This window comes from Sabethes cyaneus, chromosome 2 (genome assembly GCF_943734655.1).
Source record: "Sabethes cyaneus chromosome 2, idSabCyanKW18_F2, whole genome shotgun sequence".
Classification (NCBI taxonomy): Eukaryota; Metazoa; Arthropoda; class Insecta; order Diptera; family Culicidae; genus Sabethes; species Sabethes cyaneus.
In genome coordinates this window covers 73,871,642-73,896,324 of record NC_071354.1, presented here as the reverse complement: position 1 = coordinate 73,896,324, position 24,683 = coordinate 73,871,642, and the positions used below count along the sequence as shown (strand labels likewise).

At 40.3% G+C, this 24,683-nt stretch overlaps 1 protein-coding gene across 1 annotated transcript; it reads right to left on the bottom strand.

Moving 5' to 3' along the window:
- Positions 1-1,332: 1,332 nt before the first annotated feature.
- LOC128733754 (membrane-associated guanylate kinase, WW and PDZ domain-containing protein 1) lies at positions 1,333-23,526 on the bottom strand. The gene is made up of 5 exons (XM_053827530.1): positions 23,426-23,526; positions 20,129-20,340; positions 18,818-19,905; positions 4,206-6,642; positions 1,333-4,145 (listed from the first exon to the last, which is right to left on the bottom strand). Exons 3-5 carry the CDS (start codon positions 19,300-19,302, stop codon positions 3,591-3,593), a joined length of 3,477 nt encoding a protein of 1,158 aa, XP_053683505.1. The 5' UTR covers positions 19,303-19,905; positions 20,129-20,340; positions 23,426-23,526; the 3' UTR covers positions 1,333-3,590.
- Between the last annotated feature and the right edge of the window lie 1,157 nt (positions 23,527-24,683).

The window sequence follows — 24,683 nt, the reverse complement described above, 5'->3', positions numbered from 1 at the left end:
CTTTCACCCCATTGTTCTGCCGTACAAGCGGACATGAACACATAAGTAAGTGGAGTAAGGATTTCTAAAGAAGCTGGAAAGGCGAGCGCCATCAGAGCGGCAGATAAAGTGCCAGGAGGTCCGACAGACAGGTGACAGGGGGAACGGAGCCGTTGGCGGACTGTTATACCGCTGAGTTCGGGGTTTGTATGTGTGTGGTTACCCTTTAGCTGTCAAAATGGCATCCAAACAAATAGGAGACGCTTCAACATATTCCTCGCGCTTCGCACAAATCCAAACTACTCGTAGCGAGTCGAGTTGGTGAAATCGTTAAAAATGCCCAAATCAATTCTGGCCTTGGTTTTCAAAAGGTCGCATAATCCATGCAAAAGGGATGATTATGCGACCTTTTGAATACTAAAGCGAGAATTATTGTAGGTTCCTTGTACCTGTGGCTTGAAAAGCGAAATTTTCCTTGCAACCGGGACCGTCAACCATCGACTGCCGTTCCTAAAGTAACACGATTGTTCCGTGTTGTTTTGGCTGGATTTGGCATCCTGCCGCGTTACGGAAGAAATATCATGGAAAGGGGGCTCTGAAGCCGCAAGGTCTGCTAGAATAGCTAGAGTTTTGTCAATATATAAGAAAAATTGGCAACTGTTCAGAATTAGGCACTGTTTTGAATATGGTGCTTGCACGGTACCGCTTTGAGGCGAACAAAGTGGATGAGACGACTGTACAGAATCAGACAGCAGCTGTCATACGAAAGGTCCGGCAATTCGGACTCGTTCAACCGGAAACATAACTGATCTTTTTCTGTATTTTATAGTATGTAGTTAAACTTTGAAAAGCAAAATAATTTAGTGGTTTTTCAACATTTTGTTGTCTTTTTACTTCGATGTGTATTTTTAAAATATGAATCAAAAACATGTTAATACTAGAAAAACTCGCAAAAAAAAATTGAAGACAATTTGTCTCACTGAAAAAAATGTACGCATGTTTGTCTCACTGCATATATCATTTCATATAAAATGTTCTATACAAAATTGTTGCAGCATTTCAACAATCAGTTTTTCAACTTTGAGTGCGATTTTCTCATTCTCGTGTTTTGTAACATGGGACGGTACTATAATAATGATCCATTTTCTCAACCTCACCAATGGGGAAATTTCTCCTTTTTTTACATTAACAAAAAAAGCATCCGACATCCGGAAACTATTTTGATTTACTATATTGCTTCGTGTACGGATTTTATTTGAAATACTACAGAATATACAGTTTCACATAATAACTATATTTGTTTAAATTTATTGTATACTTTACAAACTTTATTTAACAGTAACAATACGCTGAATGCTAATAATTACACTATTCTATAATATATTCAGACACTTGATTTTTCTCATATTTCACCAAAAAATTACAGTACAGTAGCATGTATTAAGTACCAAGAAAGCAAAAAGTGCAATAGTGGCGGCCAAGTAGGTACTTATTTTTCTGTAAAAATATACTAAGAGAAGAAGCAATAGAATATACTTGCAGCGGGAAACAACACGCGGAAATGTTCTTGGAGTTTTGATTATTAATATTGACTAAATGGAGGCACTTCACTAACGTTACGTGTTGTCTATCATCGGGTTCTATAAAATCAGCGATCAGCCTAAGCTCGGTTTGTTAAGTATTTTCTTAGGGTAAAAAAACTACTAACTAGATAATACTTCTAATGCCTAGTTGTTAATTATCGATTTGACCATCCAGATGATGGTTTTAAGGGAGTAACAGAAAAAAAACTATCGATAATTTTCTACTATGCCTAAAAGAGCTACTTTCATATCATGGAATAAATCCTCTGAATAAGATTCAGTTTAGTTCGCTTCATCTTTTGCTTCTCTATGTATATAAATATAAAGGTAAGGCAAGATTATTCACAGTGATTTGCTTGTTGCTGAGGGTGGTTTGTGTCGCCAATCAGGTTATGATTTAATATATTTATTACTATCACCGGTCCGGAAGACTCTATACCTAATGTGTGCCGTTTTAAAAATATTTGAGAACGTTGTCGGTTGATGAAAAGGTTTACAATGATATGTACTAAATATATCTGTCCATGATGTACCGTTTATAAAATTTGTTACATTCAGTCATTTCGGTGTTTGTTTTCAGTTTACTTCATAAATGCTGTTGATGATTGTATTTCCGCGGGGTGGCTTGAAGCTTAAGGCAATTGCAGGCGATAGCTTTTTTTAGATTTGCTTCATTTCATTCGTCAGATTTGATACCACTTAAAAAGAACGTTTTTTTAAGCCGCAATAATAGCTTGTCGTGGCTTGTTCTAGTATTTGATGCATATAATTTGCGGTTGTTCAGCATACTACCCATGGACGTGGTGCCACTAATCGCCCGGTACAAACCCACTATTGTTGTGTGTGATCATTATTCGCGCGATATGTATATTTTCTATTTATAACTGGATTATGCCCGCATTTCCCACGCCCCCATCGCGGCCGGTGCCGAAGCGAAGGTACAGAAAAGGAATACTGAAAAACAGCGCTCAACCGTGTGATGAGGTTGCGATTTGTTTTCCACCTTCTATCGTGCAGCATAACATTCATCAGCCCTATGCAATTTATATAACTATGAGGTCGGAAGGGAAAATCCGATAGAAAACTATAACAATATCGTAGATTTTTGTTGCATAAAAAATAACCGTATGATCGTTATAGCTTCAGTGTCATCAGTACACAATGTTTGCCGCTACTTTGAAGCAACTGTGGTTTCAAGAATGTATCGTGACTGATTGCCTTGGAGCATTGATGTATAAAATTGATATAATGGCACATAAAAAAGTCATAGATGGTCAATGTAATCGTGTTTTTCGAGAAAACATCCAAAAATAAGGGAACAATTAATTAAAAAAGAAATTCTGGTATTAAATTGCAGTAGTAAATAAAATCGTTTCAAAAATGCTGTTTCGTCTATACTCTGAAGTTAAATAATTAAATCTTTTTAAACTTTATATCTATTGAAAAGGAAATATAAAATATGTTATTGCTTGCATCATTTAATTATAGTACGAATCATTATTGCAACTATTTTTCGTTATGATCATTTTCTTCAGACAAAAGTAAATTTTTAGCTGATACCCCGACTGTTTAAGGGTAATCGTACCTAATAATAAAAACATGCAGAAATTAAGTACACATTTCAGTGCGAATCTCGAAGATTTTTTGAGCAATTGATGTTATTTTTTCGAGCTGCGCAATACAGGTGGAGACGGTTATGATAACCGTTCATAGTTTTGTGTATCGTTACTAATTCAAAATAGGTTTTTCCTATGAAGTCAAAAATAGGGAGCAGCATGCAAACAGTCGAACCGCTTTGCTTACTATACTATTGAGCATCTGCTTTCGGTCCGCTTCGAGCCGACACAATAGTTGCCAGAAAATTACACAATACGGACTACTATAAATGAAACTTACCAGATCCTAGAAGTAAATAAAAAATGCTTTGGTTACATCAGAAAAAATGAGCGAGTTTGCTAACTTCGATCATTCATCTTCCTCCTCCTCTATCGAAACCGATTGGCGCCGAAGGCTTACTTTCGTTCTCAATCAAGACATTATGGTTGGATACCGGTTTATCGACGGTACATTACTGCCCGTGCTGCTACTTACATACATTTCGTTACCGCTTCCACTTGACACGTTAGAAGCGGGAACGGCGGTAGAAGTTAGCCCACTACTCGTTTGCATTAATGAGGACCCGGTAGGATTATCCAACGGACGTGGACATCCGATAGTGAGCTGTACCTGCAACCCGGACTCCTTTATAAGATTAACCACATCTCCGTGGTTCATATCGGATATGTCGATCGAATTAACCGCTACTATTCGGTCACCGATTTTCAGCTCTCCACAGCGTTCTGCCGGGCTGCCCGGAATGAGATCACCGATTGACGAACCGTGATATTGACCTGCCGAGGAAATAATCACGAATCCGAATCCTTCATTTTCGTTGCGTGTCACCAAAACATTGTACGGGTACCGAGGATTGGGTGCCGGTGGTGGTGGTTTCAGTGGCTTCCTCCGTCGCAGAATCATAGTGACCTGACCACGCAAACCAGCTTCACCCATCAACTGCACGGCCCGATGATGGGATGCATTCTCCTAGAAAATTCATCTAATAAAGCACGAAAGTTCTTGATTTAGCATTATATCACCACTTACCACATTCACCCCGTTAATACTTAGGATCTCATCGCCGGAAGCAATCCTCGTATCCTTGTCGGCGGCTCCGCCGGGTACTATGTGTCCAACCGTTACTTGAGATCCTTCTTCCGTTCCACCGACGATACGAAACCCGAACCCAAGCGCTTGTCGATCCAGAATAACTTCGGACAGCGCATAATCATCCATGGGAACCGGAGCGGGAAACATGGCCGCTCCAGCGTACAACTGCGGAGAATGTTGATTTCCGCCGTGATTCGCTCGCCAACTATTAGCTGGGGGATAGAAATGCGGATCAAATGGCACAGGTGCTTGTGGCTGGTGCTGCGGCGGTAGCGGAATGGGTGCCTTATGATGATGGTACAGATTGTCAAACTGGTGGTGTTGGGGAGGCAGAGGATGCTGTTGCTGATGAAGCAATCTTTTTCTATCCATCAAATACTCATTCAATCGTTTACCAATGTTATCACTCATTTGGGGCGGTAATTGGTACGGTAGTTGCTGTTGCTGTGGATGCTGTATATGGCTTGGATTGTTCCCGTAGGATCTGTTGAGAGTTTGTTGTTGATATATTTGCTGATAATGAAGTTGCTGTTGACGCTGATAGTCCTGGCAGTCGTAACAGAAACAACTCTCATGATGGTAAGTCGGTTGAAGGGGAGTCGGATTAGGTCCATAGCCGACATGATTTGCCGACATAGGTGGCACCGGTGGAGGAGGAACTATCGGAGGTGAATACAGATGATTGTAATTATTGTGATTGAAATTCGACTGACGTTGAAAGTGCCCTCCTGGGCCTCCGTATTGAGGTTGATGGTTATGGTAGATCGAGTCTGTAGTGCTGTTGTTTGAGCCACCAATTGTTAGCTCTCCCAATCTGTCAGCGAGGTTTGCATGTTTGGCCGACTGATACTGTTCATCATTGTTGAATGAGCCTATATCGTTTGCTATGGAATCATTATCATGCACGCTGCTGTTCGATTTCAGATTCAAATTTAAATCCATCTTTGCATCTGCTGTGTTTTTGTTAACGTCAAGCTCAATCTCTTCTGTACTCAAATCGGATAATGGCAGAGAAGGAGTTTTCGCTCTAGCTCTCGTATCGACCAAAGGTGTCTTCGGTCTTGTAGGGAGAATTTCCTTGGTCTGCGTGCTGTACAAATCAGCTGTCGGAGTTTTACTTCGGAATAAACTGTTAGCGCCAATACCGTAGCCATCTTTTTTTAGCAAACCGCCACCGAATTTTGCCATTTCGATGCTTTTTCTTAATTTGTTCGTCATTTTACTACTACCCACCAACAGAGCTGACGGTCCACGTTGAACTTTCAGAGTAGTTTCGATATTCTTGGGACAATCTTTCAACACTTGCACAACCTCATTGTGGGACATATCTTTCACAGGAATAGAATTAATGCTTAGCAAAACATCACCTTCCTGGAGATTCTTACAACACTGGCGATCGAGAATTTTTTTCACCTTTTGCCCGTACGAGCTATCCGTAATTGTGAAACCAAACCCATTATCACTTTTCACTATATTGATGTGAAGAATTTCCGGTATTTCAAAACTACTCTCCTTGCTTTTGTAGTGCTGCTGGTAAGAATGAGTATCACTGAAATAGATATCTCCGCCGTTCGCCGTGGCAACACCTGATTGAATTTTCGCTAGCGGATTCTTGTGCTGCACATCGCCCGGATCCATAAAACCACCAGTTTCCAGAAACTTTAAATCCGACTCGGTCATTGCCCCATTGTTGAGGCCATCCACAGCAATGGTTGTCACCACTTCCGTGTTTGGATCGTTCGGATCAAACGGCAGTGAATAACCACGGCAAACATCCAGATGAACTTCCTCGCCCGGGAGGATAGACTGAAAGATATTCACCATCTCGTGATGCGTAAATCCTAGGACGCAAATATCATTAACGTAAACCAACACATCTCCCGTCTTTAGTTTCCCATCAATCCAAGCAGGTCCATTAGGAACGATCGATTTAATCTGCAAAAACTCTTCTACATTGTCATCTCCTCCAACAATCGTAAATCCCAGACCACGAGTCGATTTAACCAGCGTAGTCATCAGCCGTTCACCTCTTAGATTCGCAGGATTCTTCGTAAAATGGTTTGGTCTTACGTCTCCTGCAGTATCTTCGTGAGTGCTACTTCCTTCACCATTTTGTCCACTGTAGTTGCTCATGGCAGAGCCGGAAGGACCCATTCCTGTGCTTCCAGCACGTTCACTTAATCGTTTCGCTTGCAAAACCGGATTTTCATACTGCGTTTTGCGATTTACGTGATCAATATAGTAGGTACCATAATGTGGATCACAGATTTTCTCCCAGCCATACGGTAGTTCATCATCTTGGCAGTCTTCGAGAGATTTTTTCTGGAACTTGGACAACCTTGGATCAAGCCAGTGTGATGTACCAGTATTATGGCTAGAAAAAAGGAGGATAGAAGAAACCGAGAGTTACGAAATTGATTTTCAATTGTTCTCCTATCATCTATTTTTAAAGACACGCCTTCAGTAAACATGTAGTCTTGTTTAAAACATGAATTGAAAAATGTCTAGTCGTCATTTTTTGCGACTGACTTAGAGGCAGATAATTAAAATTAAAACCAATTATTGCGGTACAGACGCTACGCATTCTGCAACAAGTTATAACTTATAGAACAACCCAAGCAATATTTGCCACATTTTGTCATTGTTGTGTGTTTGTTGTATAAAGGTTTAAAGACTCTGCTGATCGAACTAATAAAATTCTGAATAAGTTCGGGTTTGTTTTTTAACACCTTGTCATTTTTGAACACTTATTGTTGGATAAAAGTTGCATTTAAATGGATGTTTATTTACATAATACTAATAAACGTTGCATTCTGCAATCGCTTCACAGTCACGCAAGTTAACACCTTTTTTTCTAAAGTAATATTCCTAAACAAATAACTTCAATTTAAATGGATTATATATCAATGATAATACGAAATAGCTTCCTGTTCAGGCCAATAAACAATTTTTAAATTGAAGAATGTGTTCGACAAAAATAGCACACGAAATTTCGTGAAATTAATTATGGATTGCATAATTTAGTTTATTCCCTTGGTTAACGGTAACAGTTTGGAGCACATCGTGGTGCGTATCATTGCCAATGCAGTTTCTATATATTTGCTGTGTCTATATTAGCCCAACAAAGGCCCACTTATTTACTCTTACCATGCATCTTGTGTGCAAAACTATGCGATATCGCTTAATCGATTGTTGCAGTCATCGGATTGGGTGACTACAATTTGCTTATGCTCTTGTGACGCCGATATGCATTGTAACATTCCTATTAACACTTCGTCTGAACAAGAAATAGTCCTGACTCAATCCATTCTAGCACGGGGATTACAACAGATTCAGATTATTCGTAATGTGAATAACAGACTATTTGACTTGGCTTTTGTTAGCGACATTGACAAAATTGAACTCTTCGAATCGCCCAGTGGAATTTTAAACCTTTACGCTCATCATAGACCTTTTATTACTAAAATTGACTACATTCGGGCTACTGGAGACTTCGCAACAGTTCGCCATGACTCTTGCGATGAAGTTGCAGTTCATACACGCCTTCAATCCTTAGACTGGGCAACAGTTTTAGCTGATTGTGATGTCTCCGGTTTTATGATGTGATCTTCGATATCATCCAGGACCGTATTTCATTAGACAAAGAGTGCCCCGAATGCAATTCAGCCAACCTTGGTGGACCACCGAGTTGCAAAATCTTAGAAACAGATTAAGAAAACCCAGAAAACGTTTAATTAAGCTACGGTCAGAGGAAAACGAGCGGCTACTTCGCGATATGGAAGAGCTCTACTCTAACCGGCTGAAGTATAAAGGTATACCACAATAGATCAAAATAATGGCCGCAGTGGTCAAATCTTCACAAAAAAAGTATAAAGGTAAAGGAGTATAAAGGTAACCCTTTTTAAATTCACAACTTCCGAATATAACTTCGTTTAAGCGCCCAAACTTTATACATTAATCCTAAACTATTCTCTCAATGACGGTTCCAGAATCGCAAGCAATCTCTCCTAAATATTGCTTCCGATGTAGCCCGTTTTACTGTTGTGGGCAGGGATGCCACATATAATGTTTTTTGTTGAAAAAATCTGACAATCTGTACGACGAGGAAAAATATCTGTGCAAAAATCTGTCCAATGCAAAACAATGAGAGTGAAAGAGATAGAGAGTCATTTTGCTAACTATTTCCGTCTCTTTCACCCACATGTAAAAGCTTAAAAATCTGTTTAATCTGTGTAATTTGGCGAAAATCTGTATTCTGTGCACACAGATTCTGTGCAGGCGATTTCTTTCAAATATCTGTTAAACACAGAATAATCTGTGCATGTGGCAACCCTTGTGGGTACCATAATCCAGTTCACGATTCTCTCTAACAAAGAATTCCTGTAGAGAGCTGTACTATTTCTAGCAATCACGAAATTCTGTATGCGACGTCTCCGGAATAATACTAATTTCTGATGCAGAGTCGACGGAGTGCGGGTTGTCATTAACTTCCTGATTAATACACATGAGCGATGTGCTTAAAAACGTTGCAGTGGGCAGCCAATAAGATTTTTTGCTAGTGGGTTACTCGTGAATAACGATTTAATCCGTTTACGAATCTCACGCAGCAGTTCAAAGCAACTCGCAGTTTATCAGGTGCGCCGACACTGGGATTGGCATGAACTACATCAGCGAATAGAAAATGTGGAAGACTCCAGGCTTTTAAACAACTTTAAGATTTAGGATTTTTTTTTGCTAAGTTCTTTAAGGCGGTGTTATCGGACATTCATCCTTCTCATACGCCGGATGAACATCGGGATTGGCTGACCGGCATAGCGCATTACGACATGTATCGGCCACACTTGATTGTGTCCATCCCTCGCTACACCCGTGTGAATCATTTTCAATCGTTCACTAGATAGTGATATTTTTCCAACGATGTAAACGGTCACTGATAAACGGCTGGGTAATACGTACCAGCGGTGCCTTGCCCACTGGGCATAAAATAGACTCCACAGTGGTCCATAGCCTCTTACCGAGCAACTCCTACCCCTACCTTCTTGTGGTACCAGCCGGGATACGAGCAACCTCGGTGAAGATCGGGTAACCGACCCCGGTGGAAACCAAGGCCATATGCTGACAGGGGAGGAGGGCTCCTTCGACCTACGTGTTCTTTTGCTCATATTAGTTTTAGAACGACGTAATTTACATGTTTCTAAAAAAAATTGTCCAGGGAATCCGAAAAAAATATTAGTTTTCAGCGGCAGCGTTGTCAAATAAAAATATTTGATTTTGAAACTAAATTTGCATTTTTTTCTAAATCAGTACAATTTGATTTTAAAAATACTTTATCGTAATCCTCACATTTTTTTTACATTAGAATCACTCTGCATAATATTTTGCAAATGTTTATCACGCAAATTTTCAATTTAATGTATTGTAATAAACGCTTTGAAACATTCCTGTAGAGTTGATACAAGAAGATAATTTTAAATTTCCTAAATGCCCGTGCTCTGTATATCAGTTTTAACCGTTTCGTAGAGTTTGTAGTTCCACCAGGCCTCCAGGTCATCAGGCCACAATCACACTAACGGTTAAAAAGAAAAAATAAATAAAAAATCTGGGTCACATTCGTCAATTTTCTTGAAAATAAATATACACTCTGTTTATCAGTTACTAGCTGACCCGACAAACTTCGTATTGCCACAAATTACTGTGTTGTACTTAAATCGTGAATCTCGTATGACCTTTGTCACAATCTCGAGTTTTGCAAGTTTCTGGGGAGTTCATGGGTGTTTTAATATACAAATTTTCCTCACAGTAAAGTAGAAAACAACTCCACCCATTGTTTAGCCTGATAAAATAAAGCGGATAGCATTTAAATATTCGCCATCATTACAAACCATTCCGCCGAATACCATTTTGCGGAACACCAATTTTCGGTTGACCATAACGCGGAATATAGAGTTTCGCAAAAAAAACCTTACGCGGAATGTACCATTTCATGGAAAATCTTTTCGTGGAAAGTACCATTTCGTAGGGGTGACCTAACTGGAGAAAAGTAATAGAGGTCAGTAGATCTAGGAAAATAAAAAAAACCTAGATAGAGGTAATCCCTACGGGGGGCTGCCTTCACATGCCAAATTTGGTTCCATTTACTTGATTAGTTCTCGAGTTATGAGGAAATTTGTATTTCATTTGTATGGATGCCCCCCCCCCTCTCTTAAAGGAGAGAGGAGTCATAATTCCCCTTCTAAAGAGGGGTGGGGTCAAAATTCACCATAGAAAAAATTCTTGTCTCCAAAAACACCCACATGCCAAATTTTGTTCCATTTGCTTGATTAGTTCTCGAGTTATGCATAAATTTGTGTTTCGTTTGTATGGGAGCTCCCCCTCTTAGTGGGGGTGGGGTCTCTAACCATCATAAGAACCTTCCCTGGCCCCAAAAACCTCTACATGCAAATTTTCACGCCGATTGGTTCAGTAGTTTTTGATTCTATAAGACAGACAGACAGACAGGCAGGCAGGCAGACAGACAGACGGGCAGACAGGCAGACATACAGACAGACAGACAGACAAACAGACAGACAGACAGGTAGACTGGCAGGCAGACAGGCAGACAGACAGACAGGCAGGCAGGCAGACAGACAGACAAACAGACAGACAAACAGACAGACAAACAGACAGGCAGACAGGCAGGCAGACAGACAGACAGGCAGGCAGACAGGCAGACAGATAGACAGACACAGACAGACAGGCAGACAGACTGGCAGGCAGACAGACAGACAGACAGACTGGCAGGCAGACAGACAGACAGACAGGCAGACAGACAGACAGACAAACAGACAAACAGACAGACAGACAGACACAGACAGACAGACAGGCAGACAGACACAGCCAGACACAGACAGACAGACAGACAGGCAGAAATCCATTTTTATAGGTATAGATTTCGCATGTGACAGCAATACAACCGAAAGTACATAAACAATTGCATGCAACCAATTATAAAGCAACAAATTAAATGCCCAAAACCTATTTTAGGATCAGACGGTCGCTAATTCTTCCTCACTTTGAAAATTGCGCATCACGTCACAGGCATGAATATTTTAATTCTTGCAGTATGTGGATACAATCGGACGAAAGATAGGCTTGGTCGCTCACTTTTTTATTATTGTTCACTTTCAGGACATCAAATTGGACTAGGTTTATCGCGGTCCTAGGAAATCTTGTTACGATGAGGAGATTTATCACAATTTCTGACGCACTTCCCTAACGCAGACATCAAATTGATCTAGGTTTATAGCAACCCCAAGAAATTTTGTTAGGACGAGCGAACTTTATCACTTTTTCTGGCATAGCACAACTTCGTTACTTGGGACACATCATGGATAATCGAGGCATCCATCCAGATCATGAGAAAGTGAAGAGTATTGCTACAATTCCACCTTCAATCAACATCACCGAACTGTGTTCGTATCTAGGCGCCATCAACTTTTACGGAAGATTCGTACTTAACTTACATGAACTGCGTCATCCGATGGACCAATTACAGAAGAAAGAAACAAAGTAGCGGTGGACTCCTGAGTGCCAGAAAGCGTTTGATCAATTCAAGGAAACGCTTCAATTAAAGTTACTACTAACGCACTACGACCCGAAGTTACCCATTGTTGAGGCTGCAGATTCATCAAACACCGGAACTGGGGCAGTCATCTATCACCAGTTTCTCGATGGCAAAATGAAAGCTGTGCAACATGCTTCAAGAACGCTTGCACCGGCAGAACGTAACTATGGACAACCTGAAAAGGAGCAATGGCACTTGCGTTGGTTTACAAAGTAACAAAGTTCCATAAATATTTGCTTGGACGTCATTTCATATTGCTGACTGATTACAAGCCGTTACTGTCCATTTTTAGTTCCAAGAAGGGCATTCCACTACACACTGCAAACAGGTTGCAACGCAGGGCACTCACAATGCTGAACTACGACTTTGAAATCCACCATGTTTCAACGAACGAGTTCGGATGTGCAGACCTGTTATCCAGATTGATTGATCAAACTAAACAACCAGAGGAAGAATATGTGATTGCGCCACTTACCCTAGAAGAGGACCTCTCAAGCATTCTAGCTGATGCAGCAGAAAAAGTTCCTGTCTCTTTTGCAGCACTCCGGAAGGCTACATCAACAAATGCTGTACTACAAACCGTTGCTAAACACATCCGCGACGGTCTTTCAACTGAAGTTCAACCTTACTACAACAGACGTGAAGCACTTAGTTTGATCGACGGTTGTGTAACGTTCCATGACAGAGTGATAGTTCCAGACAAGTTTCGACGGCAAATTCTACGACAATTTCATCGTGATCATCCCGGAATGATACGAATGAAAGCAATTCCACGCAGTTTTGTCTACTGGCCTGGAATTGATGGCGATATTGAGGAATTCGTTAAACACTGCACTACTTGTTGCATCGAAGGCAAAGCACCTTCGAAGGCGACTCTAGAATCATGGGCTTCACCAAGTCAACCATGGTCCAGAATCCACATCGATTACGCTGGTTCTGTAGATGGTATTTATTTTTTCATTATTGTCAACCCGTTCAGCGAATGGCCTGAGGTATACACAACGCGATCGATAACGGCAAAAACCACAATCAAATTTCTAAATCAAGCTTTCGCTACATTTGGAATTCCTGAAGTGATCGTTTCAGACAATGCACAGTGGTCCAGAAACGAAAGTTAAGTGGAAACTTACTTTTGCGGCTAAGCGATATATAATAGCTCCTTGCAATGTTTAGCAAAGTTGTTCAACTCTAAAAGACAATTGATGCGAAATCAACGACTAAGTTCCAGTTTGGCTTGCAAACACATAATCCATAATAACTTTTTATAAGAAAGAGATAGAAGGATAATTTCTTCGACAAGACTATTTTACGTGGCAATCAGAAGAAATTGTGTCATGGTACGACAAGTTTCTTTTTTATTATTGACATGTTGACTTTAATCGTCTTCAAGTAGATATTAGAAAAAACTGCATAGTAGAAAATGGTCAAACATGAAATAATTAAACTGAAATTACTCGAGTTAGAGAAAAAACCAGTTTTTTATTTTCACATATGTTTGAGATAAAACTCCAAGCTTTCAGAAACGGCCAAGTTTAATTTTTTTCGTTTGCCCCTTTTTGAGATATTCTATTCCAAAAAAGACTAAAAAAACACAGGAAAGACGTTAGCACTCGTTATACGTATGAGTTTTCAACATACAATGTTCTGTTTCTGTTTCTGTTTCTGTTTGCAGCACAAGGTGGGGCAGTTAGAGCCAAGTCTGTCCAGGGCTGAGATAAGGTGGTTGTGATAATGTTAAAAGAATCCGTGCGGATTACGCTAGCTCCATAATGTGTTGGTGATTATGGATTAATGGGCGGAAGAAGAGTGACAGAACTTGGCTTGATATAATTGTGTGCTTGGTCAATATAGCATAAGATGGCTTGTACTTATCTTGTTTTCTCCTTCCTTTGTTTGTTTCCTCGTCTTGCTCGAACCTTTCTTACAACTTGTTCATTCATGGCATCACGGCGTCCTCATCCATCGTTGTCACCAGTGTGGTCATCTGTGGCTGGTCTCTTGCCCCCCCTCACGACAACATTGTTGTTGCCGTGAGAAAAAGCGATAGAGATCAGGCAGAAAAGGGAGAAAAGAAAAGAAAAGAAAAGAGAGTTTTTAGTCGCATGCTAATTGTAATTTTCAAGTTAGTAATATCACGAGAATTCTATGTCTGTCCATCACCTATGCTACTACCGACTAACTACTCGCTAGGCTGGACGCTACTCATCTCCCAAATACCCATGTCATCACGATTGACCCAGCGCTGTTCAACAACCTATGCTCATTAAAAGCCACAGCCGCCTCTTTATCTACCATCTTTGCAGTATTGTAGCTGATGGCGTAAATTTTCGAATATTTTGTGCGGAATATTATTCAAGAGCAATATTATCGCTCAGAACTATCGAAAAACTACTTGAACTTCCGAAAAATAGAGCAGATGCGATATAATGGGGACTGGTACTCGCTCGTATTATTCCCGGTGGCATTAATTGCATATTTGTAGCGGTAGTCAACCGATTTGTCGGTATGCTCTTCAGACCGTGGTCAATTGAAATGATTCTGTAACTAAGAAGGGATGAGGTGGATCAAAAAGAACTTCACTTGGAGATATGTATATATGCCGTGTTAGGTCTTAAGTGCAAGCTGTCACTTAAGCAAGACTTAATAAGATGTTAACGACGTTGATAATTCTGTGAGGATGGTATTGAATCGAAAAAAAAAATCCTCATACCACGGCCATATATTATGTACTATGACCCCATTTTAGGAAGTGGAAATGATTGAGGACAGCCCTTCGCTATCGCTTGAATCAGCCAAAGAATCGAATACCTGTTTTTACTTGAAGAAGTTTTAACTCTAATAAGATTTAGTTAGAAATGGAATTTCAGTTGAAGTCTGCCAGCATTGGGCAATGGACAGAACAAAATATATATCGAGGCTATAAAGCTTTTCGAGAGATCCACTAAGTCCGACCGCGACGACAGCCGCAAGAATGGAGAGGAGCAGGCCGCCGGTGAGTTGCCACCGTTCGACTTGATGGAATCTCCGACAGAGGCTCATCAGCATTAGGAGGGCCCTTGGGAGACAAACAGCGTCATTCGTGATCATTTTATGTTGTTAGTTGAATACCGTTAACGCGGTTAGTCACAAGACATGCAAATCATTCTAATAAAGGAGGGAAATAAGAAAAAAAAAATTATAATTACATCCAAAACAATACAATAGAGGTGACAGTAACAGCAACGATAGCAATATTAGTAATAATAGTAATAGCATAGGAAACTGACAAAGGAAACACAGCTACTGACTATAACTTCCTGCCCATTAATAATTGTAATTTGGCAGCATAGGTATAAGAAGAATTTCCGACTCATCATAGAACACTCAAACATATATTCATTCGTACCTATGCACCCATGCACACTCATACATGCATACACATGTATACATGTACGTGTGTGTATATTTTTCAGTGCTGTGCTGTCCATAATCGCATAACAGCCACAAATTCTATGGCAATCTCATAGAAAATGTCTCGATTACGCAAATAAAGACATCACATCATTTTTGAACACTCGTTCGTTCTAACTAGCGATAAATTTTAATTTTCATGAGTAAGTCAAAATCTCATGAATGGTGGGTAGGATTTGGTTTCAGTTTTCTAGAGAAATTTCTGTGCATACCAGCAATTCATCTAGGGAACTGAGTAAGCCCTCCCGGTGCTTCGGCCCAAACGGATTGAATTTAAAATCAAATCCGTTCGATTTCGCTCCATTCCGCTTTACGAGACACATGCTACACATAAAGCTAAATTATGCAATACTACATACTACACATATATCCAACTTAAACTATAAACATTCTACATGCGGAACTAAGAATTTTTAGGTCGTTTAGCCGAAGTACGCGTCAAACCACCTACCCATGGGAGGGGAGTTTTCAACATACAATGTTCTACAAAAATATGTCATTTGATAAGATAACCAACTTTGTAAGACATTATGATGCGATAAAACCATTGCATTTGAAGTAATCAGCGAAAAAGTGATTTTTGAGAGGTCTTTTTATAAAACACCCTGTAAGTCAGAAACGCTTAAAAATACGCCTACTATGTCTTTGGCAAAGTTACTTATATAATCTTTAGCTACAACTTTGTTAAAGAAATTATCCTTCTATCTCTTTCTTATAAAAAGTTATTATGGATTATGTGTTTACAAGTCAAGCTGGAACTTAGTCGTTGATTTCGCATTAATTGTCTTTTAGAGTTGTACAACTTTGCTGAACATTGTGGGGAGTTATCTTGAACCACAAAAAACTTTCCACTTAATTTTCGCTGCTGGACCACTGTGCAATGGTACACAATTTTCTGGGTACGAGTTTCAACAGTTTTGCATACGCCTGGGTATACATTCACATTCGCACCGCACCTTATCACCCACAATCAAATGGTTTGGCAGAAGGATTCATGGACACCTTGAAACGCAGCCTTCGGAAAATTCGTTCGAAGGAAAAATCAGTGGAACTAGCATTGCAAACCTTTCTACAAGTATACCGCACAACACCTACCCAGGATAAGAAATCTCCGGCGGAAATTATGTTCGGCAGAAAAATACTAACCATCTCCAGCCGAGTGAACAGCCAGTTTCAGCCTACAATCCAAAGGTGGAAAAGCAAAATGTAGCCTTCAACAGAAAGCATGGAGCAGTTCGTCGCAGTTTCAAAGTTGGTGAATTAGTGTTCGCGCAGGTTCATCGAACTAATTGTTGGCAGTGGGAAGCAGCTAAAGTAATTGAAAGAATGGGCAAGGTGAACTATAACGTTCTTCTCGCAGATTCTTGTCGATTAATTCGCTCACATGCGAACCAATTGAAGATCCCGCTTCCAGTTAAAGCTAATCATCCTACGGACTCGACACCGCTATCGATATTTTTTGATAACTTCGGCCTATCGGATCGTTTAGTACCAAATGCTACCGTTGAACGCGAATGTTCCTGATCCCGTTCAAGTGGAACCAGTTTTGGAATCGGAACCAGAAGAGACGGTAAACCCTTTCGATGCTGAACTCGACGAGTTATTAGGAAACACCGAAGCTCATGATACTATTGCTGTTAGGAAACAAACACTAGCTCAGAAAAATTCCGACGCAAGGTCTCAAGCTTCTGGACGTGAACGACGATTTATCCAGTTACCTACCCGGTTTAAATCCTACTGGATGAATTAAAGAGGGGAGATGTTAGATCATAGCAATCTAGGCTAGCAAACAAGTAACAGCTATTCGTTCTTGGTTTGTAGACATTATAGTTTGAACAGTCTTTCATTCAATCAAGACACAACACAATGTATGGGGATATTGGGCGTTGAAACTTTTCGTTAATTTTCACTCATTCGTGAATGAAAGAAAAAGATCTAATACAAATCACATAATTGCTACATCTATTACGAGTCGATCGTTATTTAAACCATGAAAATCCATTCATAATTGGCAGAACAGAGCGTTCAACATTTTTCATATTTTCGTGACGCTCCCATTTTTTGATTTTTTGGAATTATACCCTATCTCAAACCATGCCGTAAGACGTAGTTTTGTCGAAAAAAATTATAAAAGCATTTTTAACCTTTACAGTATAAACTTTACTTTTTTTTTTCCTTTTTTTCGGGTTATCCAACTGGTCGCTTAATAGCGTATAAAACTATGCGCTGGGCCCTTTTGTGTTGTCAACAAAGTGTCAGGGAGACCTCAAACATCAGTTCTACCTGACGAGACAGGCACTGGCGCCCACTAAAACACAGGTAGAGCCCCAAGCATAGCCGTCACGCCTATACCCGCAGGCGGAGGCGTTTCGGCCCTGCGCGGACTCCACGAACTGACTCTAAGATCTCTCTGCCAAAGGCCGGAATGTCATATTTTAAATATAATGATGATGATGACGATGATGATGATAATGATGATGATGATGATGATGATGATGATAATGATGATGATGAGAAGAAAAATAATAGATCGAATTTGTAAATGTGCTTTGGACTTTTTGTACCACTCGAGTTGCAATACGCGGTATAGTGAAGAAGTGGAGAATTCGTCAGCCCCGCCTGACACTGGTCTTCCCGCGCGCCCGCTTTTAGTTTTCCAACACAAACAACCACAAATGAACCAATAGATAAGACAAATTTCGGAGCAACTCGGATCAACTTATCAGGGCAAATTTAATCTTTCATCCCCTTCACAATGCATTCCCACGATACAAAGTAAATTGAGCGCAGCACAAGCTGGACGTTCGCGGTAGTCGACAGAAGCTTCAAAATATAGAGACTCGCCCGCCGAGACCAAAGTGCTGTAAAGCTCTGGGCTTAAACGTCTCTTTAAGACTCGACCCCTTCCCATAGACAGAGCCCGCGGGCAGCCATCAGAGCTCAGGACAGCCACGGGGCCAGTGCAAAAATCCTACTCTATCTAGCAGCACCGCCTAGCCGAAACTTGAACACGCGACACGAATTGACCTAATTTTCCCATCTGCTACCTAAGAAGTGCTATTACCCGTAATCATTACAGAGTGGTCCCTCGGCATCCAATCGGATCTGGTATCCCGCTTACATCCCCTTACTAACCCTAAGCCCCCGACCAACTGAATCAATCCGACATTTTTCGGAGATATTTGTGACAGTTGCTATAAATAGGGATGAATCCCAGAAAACTTCATCTATTGTCAGAGATCCCCATACTGGCCTTATTCTTAAACGGAATAAAAGCACTTTCTGAACAACGCAACAATCACATTTGGTAAATTTTTACCCCGAGTCCCACTTGAAATCACAAAAGTATTTTGATATATACCCACATTCAGAAGTAAACGTGACCGCTGTTCATTTACTGATTAGTTAAAAAGCCCTACACCACGACAAGGTTCAGTTTTATCGTAGGGTTTTTAACCTTTACAGTATAAACTATATAAAAAGCTGCAATACGTACTCAATGAAGTAGACCTCTCCGCTATCGGTGTACGCCTTTTCCCACTTCGGAGGCAATGGTCCGAGCCCGTCGTCCTCCTCGGTAGGGACAACGGGAGAAAGCTCCGATTTCTGATCATAGAACCCGGCAGACCCATTGCTTATCACTCCAGATTGTGGCTGAAGTTGCTGTTGCTGTTGAAATTGCTGTGCAAGGTGTTGTTGTTGCTGATGTTGATGAGAGTGGCTGTGATGATGATGATGGTGATGGTGATGGTGCGGATGACCATCATTGTTCACCCCAGTAGAACTCATCATTATGTCCGGCCCTACATCGGTACCGTTATCATTCGGTACGGATGCCGCTTTAGGTGCAGATATTATATTTCCACTGCCGCCATTCATGTTACTATTTACGCCCACTTTCGTTAACTGATCTTTATTGGGTTCGGATTTCGCATTGGCACTACCATTGGCACTAGAAGTAGCAGCTCCTGACTCATTCATTATTGATGTTAACTTGATTTCACTTTTTTCTGTTATTGAATGTGGTAATGGTCTTCTGCCTTTTTTTCTTGCAACTCCTCACTCAACTTGTTCGATCACTTCTTGTGCGACATAGCAAACTCCTGGCCTTCCTCGCCTGATTGAAACGGTGTGCGTGCCGATCCGCGCAAAGTTTGGTATGCTAAAAACGTGTTTCAATGACACAGATGCAATGTTGCTGCTACCGTACACAAATACCACTGAATTGAAATTCTTTAGTAAAAACACGACTTTTGAATGCACTTTCGTGTACCGTAAACTACGACGTGAGCGACGAAGTTATATTTTTAGCTTCAACGCTTTTTGATCCCAATTTCGTATTACACTCGTGTTGCATCGAGCACTGCACTTCCCCTCGTTGGAGGTAGATATGGGGCACTTGTCTTCGCATACTCACTAAACTGAACGCATTATTTACGAGCGGTTTTTCTACTATATTCAATCCGCCTATGGATCACATCACCTGTCGTTGCACAGTTTTTCTTTGAACTTTGGGCTTACGAAAGATCGTCGGTTGTTGCATTTTTCCTCACGTAAACACAGTATCACTTTAAGTCGGCGCTTCTAAAGGTAGATTATTTCTTCGGTACGTGCACTAAACATCTACAACCAGAAACTAAGACGGTGCAAATCGTTGCATTCAACAAAGATGCAACGGCTAGTCTACGATGGTGATGAAGATGATGATGATGAAAGTACATATCACTGGCTGGAGACATCCACGCGTTGGCAAGAGCTCACATCACTAAAACATGAATCATTCGCACAACATTCCATGCAAAAATACCTAATCTCTTCCTCGTTCCAAAGGTGGTGGTCCCAAACCTACCAATCGTTCGTTGACTTCGATATCTCTTTTTCGTGTACACACAATATACCTCCTAATTTTAAAAGGCACGCTCACATGTTACTCAACCAAAAAATGGCTGGCTTTTATTTCACCCCGTAATAATAAAAACGAACTTGGTATATAATCCGGATCCAATACGATTGTACAACCTGTTGGGCGAGAAAATAAAAACACAATAATTAGCCATCGCCGTTTTTGCTACGTACACTTGAGGTTTATTTCTAACAGAAGCGATTAAATTTCGAATCCGCACCGAGGTGAAAAGGGTGTTGTGGCTCGTAACCGAGATAAATTCGTAATAAGCGCTCTTTACTTTATGATACACCGTCAAGTCAAACTCTTCCAGCCTATGTAACTCTGTCGAGTCAGAGTGAACCTCGCTGGGAACTTTTAAGCACCAACACTGACTCACATTCTGGTTGGATGACGAGGGGTGGAAGCTGCTCAGCGGTCGCCGTTGTCGTGCAGAAACTCTCCATTGAACTTTCGTTCCATTCATACCGCCGGGCTTATCCCCATACCCCCGCTTACGACGGGAACCCTATAGGTATGTCGTTGCGAAAGCATAAAAGGATTGTGTGTCTTTTGATGCTGATAGAGATATGCTTTCTTTTCATACATTAAAAAATCGATGAGAAACCACACTACCGGCCGAATCTGGTCCACTATGGGCTCTCGGCTCGCAGAACGACATTTTAGATCACGGGAAGATTCGGTCGGCTCGCATTAATTGCCAAACTCGGATGCGCCGAAGTGCTATTTGAGCCACGATTAGTTCGTTATTAAGTACCAGGGTCCAATTGACAGTGAATACTTGTGTATGCAAATAGAGCAACTCGATTCCAGGTTAAAATTATGAAAGATTTTGAATTTCAAATAATATCGGCAATGCTGAATAGACATTCTCTATAATATATCACAAAAATAATTATTTTTTTAATTAAAAAATCAAGAAGCAGTTTTTGTTGACTTCACTTTCAAGTCATTAAAAATAAAGATTTTTTAACAGTTTTTTAAATTTATTTCTTCACCACATTGCCCTTAGATTTACCTTGCCGTACTAAGCCGACTAATCAACTCGCTATATTTAATAATCACTGTAGTCAGGTGTTTCTCACGACCATGTTTGTATGCATACACAGGAGTACAGAACCATGAACTGTATCGATGAGATCACTGGCGAAAAATGCGCACATCTTCATCCTTCTCCAAATAACATAAACTTTACTTGGTTCGCAAATTTTAATGACTGAGGAATAAATTTATCGTCTCGATGAATCATTAGCAGTGAAACCGCACTGATGCATCGTGAGTCAACTATAAAAGTATAGTTATCAAGTCAGCGCTACCCATCTTAACGACCCTTAGTGTCTCCCAGCCTAGCCGATGAAAATGCGGACTTGTTAGACTAATATGATACTGTACAATATGACAATAAAAATTATGCTGAACTCAAACAATTAGCCTGATGCTATCTTATACGTTTATTGGGTTTGGCGATTAAAATTGTATTCTATTGAGGATTCTATTCTACACAAACAAACATGCCGTTGCTTGATAGTCCACATGCTGTACTTTTGAGAAATACCTCTCGATATCTGAACATTTTTTAACCCACAGTAGCAGGCCTACTGTAGGTATACCTCACTGAACACTCACCAAAAAAAAAAAGAAACCGCCAACTGAAAACAACTCGTTCAAACAATGTTCTTCTCTGCGTGAACATGAGAACCAACTCTTGAAAAAACAAAAGAGTAGCATAAAATTGCATAATAAACATATTTTCCTCTCCTCGTTTTTCGTACCACTTTTATCGGGACGCTGTGAATATTCTACTGACAGTTCAAAGCGCTATGCTTACGGATGTATGTGTGGCTCAGCGTGTCGCGCCCTTCCGCTTCCTTTCCTTCCTTTTTGGTGTTTATCTTCATCATTGAGAACGATATGGAGGCACTCACACATTGTAGCAAATCGCTCATTGGATGCTTAACTAGCTTTTTTCACCTGTCCTGTCCGGTTTTCTGCTCTTTCGCCTTCGTTCCTGGCGATATTGATTCGAAAGAGGAAGGTTATGCTGATGATGATGACGATGATAATGATCAGAGTGATGATGGAATTCAGCCTCGGGGTAGAAAATTAATAACCCGTAACTGGACGGATTTCGTCGCATCTTTTTCAACTGTTGGTGCTACTGTTGCAGAGATATCATCTCATTGCGCCATTTAGAGCAAAAATTAGCCAATGAGAAATTAATCACAAATGGATTGAACCTATTTGCAACACAGACCACTGTTAACCAGACCCAAGTAAGTAAAGACTGGTGAGACGATACTTGGGATTGGGACGAAGAAAGACTTAAAAAAGACACAGAAGTACCACTTGCGTATTCTGTGGATGTGTGCGAGGGTAGTGTTCATCTACAAGTTGCTGCAACGGCTCAGCTCGCGGTTGTAACACGAGAAGCGCGGTTTGTTTTGTCAGCATTGTGTGTGTTGGATAAATACTGTTGTATTGTGCGTGCTTTGCGACTCGCTTGGACCTTCACCGGATACATGAGGACACGGAGAGATAAACATACATTCTCTTATGTTGGAAGAAATCAGTGACGTTCGTAGCGCTTCCAATCACGAATATGTTGCCTGTTCTGTGAAACCGCTGAGCTTTCTGCTTACATTTGGCTTATCCAATTGCATTTCTCCTTTTTCGAAGATTCTTGTAGCATCTCTTTAGCACCATATGGAGCCTTTAACAAATCATCTCTTGACTAGTCACTATTATACCAGCGTTTCTTTTTCAACATCCGGGCTTAGACAGGCTTGGGTTTCTGTGCCATTTTATTAGCATTTAATAAAACATAGTAGAATACCGGTGTGATCTGACTATATAATATATTATTATTTTTGCACTATCAACAATAGTGCAAACTGCAGTACCAATTCAATAAATATATATTAAATTTGCGCTTTCTGCTATAAAGATAATTCTGTTAGCCTGACAGCGACTATTAGGCAGCAAATATATATATGGGTTTAAAGCAAGGGCCAGATAATTATGCCAATTATAGCATGATATGCGTAAAAATGTTGGTCAATGCACATTAGCGAATACTGGAGAAAGCAAAGTGATTGTTGCAGGTGACTAAATTAAGTGATACAGGATGCAAGGACTCTCAGGCACAAACGAGGGCCGTGGCTTGTTTCGAATGAAGCATAAAGAGCTTTTCGTAAAACTTACGTTTTCATGTTCGCAACTGCACAAAACACTATATTGTTAGATCAAATGCACTAAAAAATACAAATTTAAACGGTGTTTTTTAAAAAACACTGAGTTTTATTACCACAAAACTGTAAAAAACTGAGCTAAAAATATACTTTCATCCATCTTCAAACAAAAATCAAAACTGACAGACGAAAACGAAACGCGAACGAGCAAAGTCGACCGAGTCGACCTCTTGACCAGAGATGCCAGAAGTTATAAAATATGTTCGTTATTATTATTGAATATTATTAGAATGTTAAAACTTACAAAAACAAATCTACAAGTTTTAGAAGATTTTTTTACTTGTTTGATAGTGTGTCAAAAAAGTAAAGAACCGCAAACAGCACATGCATGTACACAAACGTTCCAAACCTGAGAGAGAGGAGCCAGCTCAGTACAGATTGATTGTTTTCGTTTTCTTCTTTTTCTTATATTTGACGCAGAAAATTCAAATAGCACCATTTAAATCAAGTCAGCATGTTCGGGTTTGCGAGGGGTTTAAAATTTCATCACAACTAAATACTTCCCCTGTTTTATTTAATCAAGTTAGCCCAGTTCACAGTGACAGTTCGTACCCGGTTTCATTACAGACGGTAGATAATCTACAGACGCGCAAAGAGAAAAATTACCAATTCGGCAACACTTTTTTTTGTTTATTGTATTTAAACAGTTTTGGCAACCAGTCAGAATTGGATCAATCTCCCTATATGGTATATTGCTTAGGGCCTTAACGGCAAGTCAGAAAAGCACAAAAACTGCCATTCCGAGTAGTTTGGAGGGCGACACTGCTGGATAATACGCTTTTAAAACGTTTAACTCCATTTTATGCATATCGCGTTCGCCTAACAAATAGTAAACAAACCACGAGTGGATGTCAAATGGGTGAATTGCGTTCATTCCGGTTCATTCGTGACGTCACCTTGCAAAACCTTATAATCAGCAGTAAGTTGCGTGAATCGCGAGGTATGTTCCATGGAACTTCGCGAATTGCGACGCATATTTTGCAAATTGAACAAGCCAATTGAATTTTTCAAAGCAATATATGATATATCGAGTGTAACTAATCCATATGTTGTTAGTAGATCAATAGTTAAAGTTTTAATATTTCAGGTAGATTACAAAACTTATAGTCTTCCCTGCCTATAGGAAACACAAGTTTGTTTACTTTGCTCATTTGGTGTCTCGATTTGACGGTTCGATTGGTGTTTTATGCCACGCTCTTTGCGCGTCTGTA

What these genes read in the sequence shown, in the direction of transcription:
- LOC128733754 (XM_053827530.1), bottom strand. Translation starts at nt 19,302, where the DNA reads ATGAATGAGTCAGGAGCTGCTACTTCTAGTGCCAATGGTAGTGCCAAT. An exon ending in GGAGAGGTCTACTTCATTGA is followed by an intron (nt 6,643 to 18,817) that starts GTACGTATTGCA and finishes CCTTTTTTCTAG; the next exon opens with CCATAATACTGGTACATCAC. An exon ending in GTATTAACGGGGTGAATGTG is followed by an intron (nt 4,146 to 4,205) that starts GTAAGTGGTGAT and finishes TGAATTTTCTAG; the next exon opens with GAGAATGCATCCCATCATCG.